Source organism: Amaranthus tricolor, chromosome 10 (genome assembly GCF_026212465.1).
Source record: "Amaranthus tricolor cultivar Red isolate AtriRed21 chromosome 10, ASM2621246v1, whole genome shotgun sequence".
Lineage (NCBI taxonomy): Eukaryota > Viridiplantae > Streptophyta > Magnoliopsida > Caryophyllales > Amaranthaceae > Amaranthus > Amaranthus tricolor.
The window spans coordinates 23,871,382-23,881,394 of NC_080056.1; the positions used below are offsets into that span (position 1 = coordinate 23,871,382).

Here is a 10,013-nt window from a genome sequence, read left to right on the forward strand (position 1 = left end):
CAAAAACGCTAAAACAAAATCTCAAAAACGCAACTTAGCTTGTAATTTAAAGCATATGTGATATGACCATTTATTTTGATTCTAACCATTTCAAAAAAAATAACATATACCAAATAGTGTTGAGTGCCAAGTTTCGTGCTAAACAAACCAAGTTTGGACCACTTTATGCGAGATAATGCCAAAAACGCTAAACAACCTCAAAAACGCTATTTCGCATGTAATTTAAAGCATATATCTAATGTTTTTGATTCTAACCATTTCAACACAATAACATATAAAAAATTGTATTGTGTGCCAAGTATCGTTTCAAACAAACCAAGTTTGAACCACTTTATGCGAGAAAGTGCTAAAAAGGCTAAAAAAAACCTTAAAAACGCAACTTAGCACGTAATTTCAAGCATATGACTATCTTTTTTTATTCTAACCATTTCAAAACAATAAAATATACCAAATAGTGCTGTGTGCCATGTTTCGTGCCAAATAAACCAAGTTTGAACCATTTTAAGCGAGAAAATGTCTAAAACGCTATAAAAAGGAAACTTAGCACATAATTTCAAGCATATGACTATCGTTTTTGAGTCTAACCATTTCAACACTTACCAAAAAATGAGATTCTTGCCGAATCCGAGTTTGCTGCTCCAACCATTACCAAACTAATACCTATTCTGTTTAGTACTTCAGGTGCTTCTGTTGCGTATAATGTAAATGCCGTAGCGGATCAATTCCAACGAGTCTTTCAAACTAGTACTTTTTGTAATCGACTCTATAGCTTCTTCAATAAACGCTGGTTCTTCGATCAAGTTTTGAATGACTTTCTAGTCAGATCGTTCTTGCGTTTCGGGTATGAAGTCTCATTCGAAGCTTTAGACAAAGGTGCTATTGAGATATTGGGCCCCTATGGTATCTCGTACACATTCCGACGATTGGCCGAGCGAATAAGTCAACTTCAAAGTGGATTTGTTGTGCGAAGAGTGCGTTATGACCCGTGGCCGCCTGCCCGGTGGGGGCGGCTCCTCCGTTGTGGGTAAACGGGAAACCCGACTCTACGAACCCGAGGAAAGGCTGCACAGTAGTAGTAGGGGCGTTAAGACCGGAGCTTTTTGTAGTGCTAGCAAGAATGCAAGTGAATAAATTTCATTCCCTAGCGAGTGAAGTGCTTTCGCCCGTTTAGAGAGAGGGGCCAGCAAAAGAACTCGTTCTTTTTAGATCTTTCAATTCGTAAGATCATGAGAGAGTCCCCTTTACTAATAGAATATCAAGGTTAGGGGGCTGAGCTGTCTACTTCGCGAGCCTTCTGTGCCCTGTTTTTTAACTTCCCTTTTTTTCTTCCGTCCACGAGGTTCTGAAAGAAAGAAAGGGGCGGCTATCTGGCGGGAGTCGTTTCGGTTGTATGCCACGAGGTCCCTATGGACAAGGGGACAAGTGAATTCTCGCTTTTGAGCGCAGGCAGCCTTCTACCATCCATCCCATTGCATTCTATCATCTTGTATTGTACTGTACCGTATCAGACCAGATAGATCTATTGAGTGAGAGAAAGGTAGTGTAACTAATTCTATATTCTTTCTTTTTATATTGATAGGGATCCCCATTCATTCCGTCATTCTCGTCACTACGGATTGATTGTCCCTACCTAACTACATGGTAGTGGTCTAGAGAGTGCAATTGCTAGAGCACGGGAGAATGAAGAGTAATGATTTCAGCAAGAGCAGCCGGGCGGACTACTATAGTGAGTCTAGTGACTACTAGAGTAGAGTTAAGTCAAAAGGTATAGTATAGCAGCCTTTCCGAGCGAGCCTCTGGGATCTCCTGTAAACCCCCATGATGCGGTAAAGGGAGGATATTAGGGGAAGCAGTGAGTGGAGATTCTCCTGCGGAGAGCCGGATGAGGGGAGACCTTCACGTCCGGTTCGGAGGGCGGGGATATCCCGACCCTACTATCATTATGCCTTTGCAATGTTACTTGGTTCAACTCTATTTGTGACCTTTTCTTGTATGTGGGACTTTCTATCTTCTTGGGTAGATAATCGATCGTCTTTCATTTGGATAGTGAGCAGTTTTTATTTTTATAATAATAAGTCAAGTCAAGAATAATAATCGAACTGGAGGAGCTTGCCGGGATGGCTTGGTAAGCAAGCAACCAGGCGCCAACTCCCAGTTCTTTCTCTTCTTTCTTTTTTAGTTTAATGACAGTTCATCAAAACAATTGTCCAAGATTGCTAGATCGAGCACGCGACGCGCATAGTCTTAAGCCCAAGAACGGGTTGTACCCTTTGTTTTAAACATTTTTACTACTTCCTTGCCTCTTCCTTTTCAGAGATCTCGTTGTTCTCTTCCCAGATTTTTCTATACTTTCGCAGTCTTCTTCATTATGTTGTTCGCTTACTTTCTAAGGTCTAACCTTTCGCTCCTTGAGCTCTTTTGCTACTCTTCTACTCTCAGGGAAGTTGTAGTTGATAGCTCCCCGAGCCGAGCATTCCAGAGGCATCCGATAGAATGATTGAATGTAGTAAGGCTCTACTCCTTATTAGAAAAAGATATTATATAACCTTCTGTAGCGGAGGAGTTAAGGATTGATTCAGCTCTTCTAGCAGCTATTGAGTTAGGAAGCTAATCCACCCCATTGGGGTTCCGGGTATAAAGCAAGAAGACTAGCGAGTGACTCGGAAGTCAGAAAGGCAGGGTCATGGCACTCTTTAGAGGAAAGCAAAAGAGTGAAGTAGCTAACGAGGTAAGGAGCAGTTGTAGTTATGGAGAGAAAAGGTCAAGCAAATGAATCGAACTAGGAAGCTTTGCTAGAGCTTAAAAGGGATATATTCATTAAACCATTAACAGTCGCCCCGGCAGTAAGAGGGATGATTCTTGCGGCTTATTTTGGTCACGCTAGTAACTGCAGTAGCCGGCAGGTAATCATAATATTTTATTAGCCTGTCTGTGTGCGGGCTTCGTATTGATCCTAAAGATCTCCCAAAAGGGGAAACTTCGCTCCCTCAAACCCCGAGTCTTTAGTCGATCCATTAGCTCCCTTTAAACCCGGAGAGAATTAGATATTTAGGAATGACTTACGTTATTAACAAGTTCTTACTTACTTTCATTGCTACATGCAGGTATAGGCAAAGGTGAATCAAGTCCATTCTCTCTGTCAGCATTCATTCCTTAGCCAATGTAAGGAGTTAGACAGACTTTATTCAGCTGGTTACCAGATCTGATTTCATATCTGATCTTTCCGGGACGTTTATGCCATTACTGGAACAAATCCCCGGATTAGGATTATCTAAAGCAATTGCCTTCCATGCAAGCAAAGCAGTTTAGTGACTTTTGTGCTTCATTTAGTTTTGCGTATCAGTTAAGTTTCAGGTCTGTGCCTGAGGCCTGGACCAGAAAGCTTTCATGGCGGGGGCAGAAACGGAAGCAGGTACGAATAGAAGAAGGCCCAGAATAGCCAAGCCAAAGGGGTCCAATCAGTCTAATGCGTAATGTCTGGTATCGGGAGTCTTTTAGTAATCCACAGATTAGGAACCGAGTGGGGAAGTGAGCTCTACGCGAAACTAGAAAGGCTGCTCTGCCACCTAGGGGATAGGAAACCTATTCCTTTTAGTCCGATTCGTCGGAATCTTCCTTTACTCCAAGCTTTTCCATTACTATGAAAGCATAGAATATCGTGAGTTAAGATAGCCATTAAAGGAGTGAGTGTGGATAGATGCCTATAAAACTACTAGGAGAAGTCATAGTATCGGATGATGGAAATACAGGGTCCGGAAACTTCCAATTCTATTCCAGTTCCACTATCGGATTTATACGAAATAGTGTTGTGGGCCTTGTTTCGTGCAAAAAAAACCAAGTTTGAACCACTTTATTCGACAAAGTGCTAAAAAAAAAAAAAAAAAAAAAAAAAAAAAAAAAAAAAAGAAAAAACTCAAAAACGCAACTTAATATTTAATTTCAAGCATATAACTATCTATTTTAATTCTATTCATTTCAATACAATAACATATACGAAATAGTGTTATGTGCCAAGTTTCGTGCCAAACAAAACAAGCTTGCACCACTTTATGCGAGAAAATGCGAAAAACGCTAAATAACCTCAAAAACGCAACTTGGCATGTAATTTCAAGCATATGTCTATTGTTTTCGATTCTAGCCATTTCAACACAATAACATATAACATATTGTATTGTGTGCCAAGTTTCGTGCCAAACAAACCAACTTTGAACCACTTTATGCGAGAAAGTGCCAAAAATGCTAAAAAAAAAACTTCAAAAACGTAACTTTGCACGTAGTTACAAGCATATGACTATCTTTTTTGAGTCTAACCATTTTAAAACAATAGATTATACCAAATAGTGTTGTGCACCAAGTTTTGTGGCAAAAAACCAAGTTTGAACCACTTCATGCGAGAAAGTGCTAAAAACGCTAAAAAAAACTTTAAAAATGCAACTGAGCACGTAATTTAAAGCATATGACTATCTTTTTTAATGCTAACCATTTAGTCACAATAATATTTACCAAATAGTGTAGTGGGCCATGTTTCGTGCCAAACAAACCGAGTTTGAACCACTTTGTGCAAGAATGTGCCCCAAACGCTAAAAAAAACCTTAAAAAGGAAACTTAGCACGTAATTTCAAGCATATGACTATTCTTTCTAATTCTAACCATTTCAACACAATAACATATACTAAATAGTTTTGTATGCCTAGTTTCGTGGCAAAAAAAATCATGTTTGAACCACTTTATGCGAGAAACTGATAAAATCGTTAAAAAAACCTTTAAAACGCAACTTAGCTCGTAATTTCAAGCATATGACTATCTTTTTTGTGTGTAACCATTTCAACACAATAATATATACCAAATAGTGTTGTGTGCTTTGTTTCGTGCCAAACAAACCAAGTTTGAACCACTTTATTCGAGAAAGTGCCAAAAACGCTAAAAAAATCTCAAAAACGCAACTTAGCATGTAATTTCAAACATATGACTATTTATTTTGACTCTAACCATTTCAAAACAATAACATATACAAAATAGTGTTGTGTGTCAAGTTTCGGGCCAAAAAAACCAAGTTTGCACCACTTTATGCGAGAAAGTGCAAAAAGCGCTTAAAAAACCTAAAAAACGCAACTTAGCATGTAATTTAATGCATATGTCAATTGCTTTCGATTCTAACCATTTCAACACAATAATATATACCAAATAGTGTTGTGTGCCTTGTTTCGTGCAAAACAAACCATGTTCGAACCACTTTATTCGACAAAGTGTTAAAAACGCAAAAAAAAAAAACCTCAAAAACGCAACTTAGCAATTAATTTCAAGCATATAACTATCTATTTTGATTCTAAGAATTTCAAAACAATAACATATAAGAAATAGTGTTGTGCGCCAAGTTTCGTCCCAAACAAAACAAGTTTGCACCACTTTATGCGAGAAAATACCAAAAATGCTAAACAACCTCAAAAACGCAATTTGGTATGTAATTTGAAGCATATGTCTATTGTTTTCAGTTCTAACCATTTCAACACAATAACAAATAACAAATTGTATTGTGTGCCAAGTTTCGTGCCAAACAAACCAAGTTTGAACCACTTTATGCGAGAAAGTGCCAAAAAAGCTAAAAAAACTTCAAAAACATAACATTGCACGTAGTTTCAATCATATGACTATCTTTTTTGAGTCTAACGATTTCAAAACAATAGACTATACCAAATAGTGTTGTGTGCCAAGTTTTGTGGTAAAAAACCAAGTTTGAACCAATTTATGCGAGAAAGTGCTAAAAGCGCTAAAAAAAACCTTTAAAACGCAGCTTAGCACGTAATTTCAAGCATATGACTATCTTTTTTTATTCAAACAATTTCAGCACAATAATATTTACCAAGTAGTGCCAAAAACTCTAAAAGAAACCTTAAAAACGAACCTTAGCATGTAATTTCAAGCATAGGACTATTGTTACTAATTCTAACCATTTCAACACAATAACATATACTAAATAGTTTTGTATGCCTAGTTTCGTGGCAAACAAATCGTGGCAAACAAACCATGTTTGAACCACTTTATGCGAGAAAGTGCTAAGAACGCTAAAAAATCCTTAAAAACGCAACTTATCACGTAATTTCAAGCATATGACTATCTTTTTCTAGTCTAACCATTTCAACACAATAATATTTACCAAATAGTGTTGTGTGCCTTGTTTCGTGCAAAACAAACCATGTCTGAACCACTTTATTCGACAAAGTGTTAAAAACGCAAAAAAAAAACTCAAAAATGAAACTTAGCAATTAATTTCAAGCATATAACTACCTATTTGATTCTAAGAATTTCAAAAGAATAACATATAAGAAATAGTGTTGTGCGCCAAGTTTCGTCCCAAACAAAACATGTTTGCACCACTTTATGCGAGAAAATGCCAAAAACGCTAAACAACCTCAAAAACGCAACTTGGTATGTAATTTGAAGCATATGTCTATTGTTTTCAATTCTAGCCATTTCAACACAATAACAAATAACAAATTGTATTGTGTGCCAAGCTTCGTGCCAAACAAACCAAGTTTGAACCACTTTATGCGAGAAAGTGCCAAAAAAGCTTTAAAAAACTTCAAAAACATAACTTTGCAAGTAGTTTCAATCATATGACTATCTTTTTTGAGTCTAACGATTTCAAAACAATAGACTATACCAAATAGTGATGTGTGCCAAGCTTTGTGGTAAAAAACCAAGTTTGAACCAATTTATGCGAGAGAGAGCTAAAAGCGCTAAAAAAAACCTTTAAAACGCAGCTTAGCACGTGATTTCAAGCATATGACTATCTTTTTTAATTCAAAAAATTTCAGCACAATAATATTTACCAAGTAGTGCCAAAAACTCTAAAAGAAACCTTAAAAACGAACCTTAGCATGTAATTTCAAGTATAGGACTATTGTTACTAATTCTAACCATTTCAACACAATAACATATACTAAATAGTTTTGTATGCCTAGTTTCGTGGCAAACAAACCATGTTTGAACCACTTTATGCGAGAAAGTGCTAAGAACGCTAAAAAAAAACCTGAAAAACGCAACTTAGCACGTAATTTCAAGCATATGCCTATCTTTTTCTAGTCTAACCATTTCAACACAATAATATATACCAAATAGTGTTGTGTGCCTTGTTTCGTGCAAAACAAACCATGTTTGAACTACTTTATTCGACAAAGTGTTAAAAACGCAAAAAAAAAACCTCAAAACGCAACTTACCAATTAATTTCAAGCATAGAACTATCTATTTGATTCTAAGAATTTCAAAACAATAACATATAAGAAATAGTGTTGTGCGCCAAGTTTCGTCCCAAAAAAAACAAGTTTGCACCACTTTATGTGAGAAAATGCCAAAAACGCTAAACAACCTCAAAAACGCAACTTGGTATGTAATTTGAAGCATATGTCTATTGTTTTCAGTTCTAGCCATTTCAACACAATAACAAATAACATATTGTATTATGTGCCAAGTTTCGTGCCAAACAAACCAAGTTTGAACCACTTTATGCGAGAAAGTGCCAAAAAAGCTTAAAAAAACTTCAAAAACATAACTTTGCACGTATTTTCAATCATATGACTATCTTTTTTGAGTCTAACGATTTCAAAACAATAGACTATACCAAATAGTGTTGTGTGCCAAGTTTTGTGGTAAAAAACCAAGTTTGAACCAATTTATGCGAGAAAGTGCTAAAAGCGCTAAAAAAAAAACCTTTAAAACGCAGCTTAGCACGTAATTTCAAGCATATGACTATCTTTTTTTATTCAAACAATTTCAGCACAATAATATTTACCAAGTAGTGCCAAAAACTCTAAAAGAAACCTTAAAAACGAACCTTAGCATGTAATTTCAAGCATAGGACTATTGTTACTAATTCTAACCATTTCAACAGAATAACATATACTAAATAGTTTTGTATGCCTAGTTTCGTCGCAAACAAACCATGTTTGAACCACTTTATGCGACAAAGTGCTAAGAACGCTAAAAAAAACCTTAAAAACGCAACTTAGCACGTCATTTCAAGCATATGACTATCTTTTTCAAGTCTAACCATTTCAACACAATAATATATACCAAATAGTGTTGTGTGCCTTGTTTCGTGCAAAACAAACCATGTTTGAACCACTTTATTCGACAAAGTGTTAAAAACGCAAAAAAAAAACCTCAAAAACGCAACTTAGCAATTAATTTCAAGCATATAACTATCTATTTTTATTCTAAGAATTTCAAAACAATAACATATAAGAAATAGTGTTGTGCGCCAAGTTTCGTCCCAAACAAAACAAGTTTGCACCACTTTATGCGAGAAAATGCCAAAAACGCTAAACAACCTCAAAAACGCAATTTGGTATGTAATTTGAAGCATATGTCTATTGTTTTCAGTTCTAACAATTTCAACACAATTACAAATAACAAATTGTATTGTGTGCCAAGTTTCGTGCCAAACAAACCAAGTTTGAACCACTTTATGCGAGAAAGTGCCCAAAAAGCTAAAAAAACTTCAAAAACATAACATTGCACGTAGTTTCAATCATATGACTATCTTTTTTGAGTCTAACGATTTCAAAAATATAGACTATACCAAATAGTGTTGTGTGCCAAGTTTTGTGGTAAAAAACCAAGTTTGAACCAATTTATGCGAGAAAGTGCTAAAAGCGCTAAAAAAAAACCTTTAAAACGCAGCTTAGCACGTAATTTCAAGCATATGACTATCTTTTTTTATTCAAACAATTTCAGCACAATAATATTTACCAAGTAGTGCCAAAAACTCTAAAAGAAACCTTAAAAACGAACCTTAGCATGTAATTTCAAGCATAGGACTATTGTTACTAATTCTAACCATTTCAACACAATAACATATACTAAATAGTTTTGTATGCCTAGTTTCGTGGCAAACAAACCATGTTTGAACCACTTTATGTGAGAAAGTGCTAAGAACGCTAAAAAAAACCTTAAAAACGCAACTTAGCACGTAATTTCAAGCATATGACTATCTTTTTCTAGTCTAACCATTTCAACACAATAATATTTACCAAATAGTGTTGTGTGCCTTGTTTCGTGCAAAACAAACCATGTCTGAACCACTTTATTCGACAAAGTGTTAAAAACGCAAAAAAAAAAAAACTCAAGAACGCAACTTAGCAATTAATTTCAAGCATATAACTACCTATTTGATTCTAAGAATTTCAAAAGAATAACATATAAGAAATAGTGTTGTGCGCCAAGTTTCGTCCCAAACAAAACATGTTTGCACCACTTTATGCGAGAAAATGCCAAAAACGCTAAACAACCTCAAAAACGCAACTTGGTATGTAATTTCAAGCATATGTCTATTGTTTTCTATTCTAGCCATTTCAACACAATAACAAATAAAAAATTGTATTGTGTGCCAAGCTTCGTGCCAAACAAACCAAGTTTGAACCACTTTATGCGAGAAAGTGCCAAAAAAGCTTTAAAAAACTTCAAAAACATAACTTTGCAAGTAGTTTCAATCATATGACTATCTTTTTTGAGTCTAACGATTTCAAAACAATAGACTATACCAAATAGTGATGTGTGCCAAGTTTTGTGGTAAAAAACCAAGTTTGAACCAATTTATGCGAGAGAGAGCTAAAAGCGCTAAAAAAACCTTTAAAACGCAGCTTAGCACGTGATTTCAAGCATATGACTATCTTTTTTTATTCAAAAAATTTCAGCACAATAATATTTACCAAGTAGTGCCAAAAACTCTAAAAGAAACCTTAAAAACGAACCTTAGCATGTAATTTCAAGTATAGGACTATTGTTACTAATTCTAACCATTTCAACACAATAACATATACTAAATAGTTTTGTATGCCTAGTTTCGTGGCAAGCAAACCATGTTTGAACCACTTTATGCGAGAAAGTGCTAAGAACGCTAAAAAAAACCTTAAAAACGCAACTTAGCACGTAATTTCAAGCATATGACTATCTTTTTCTAGTCTAACCATTTCAACACAATAATATATACCAAATAGTGTTGTGTGCCTTGTTT

The 10,013-nt window shown here is 35.5% G+C and overlaps 1 protein-coding gene across 1 annotated transcript; it reads left to right on the forward strand.

Annotated features, from left to right (window-relative positions):
- Nucleotides 1-596: 596 nt before the first annotated feature.
- LOC130824988 (NADH-ubiquinone oxidoreductase chain 5-like) lies at nt 597-1,066 on the forward strand (the record flags this gene model as incomplete). The annotated part of the gene is made up of 1 exon (XM_057690013.1): nt 597-1,066. A coding segment is annotated over one exon (432 nt), but the record flags the coding sequence as incomplete, so codon positions are not given.
- Between the last annotated feature and the right edge of the window lie 8,947 nt (nt 1,067-10,013).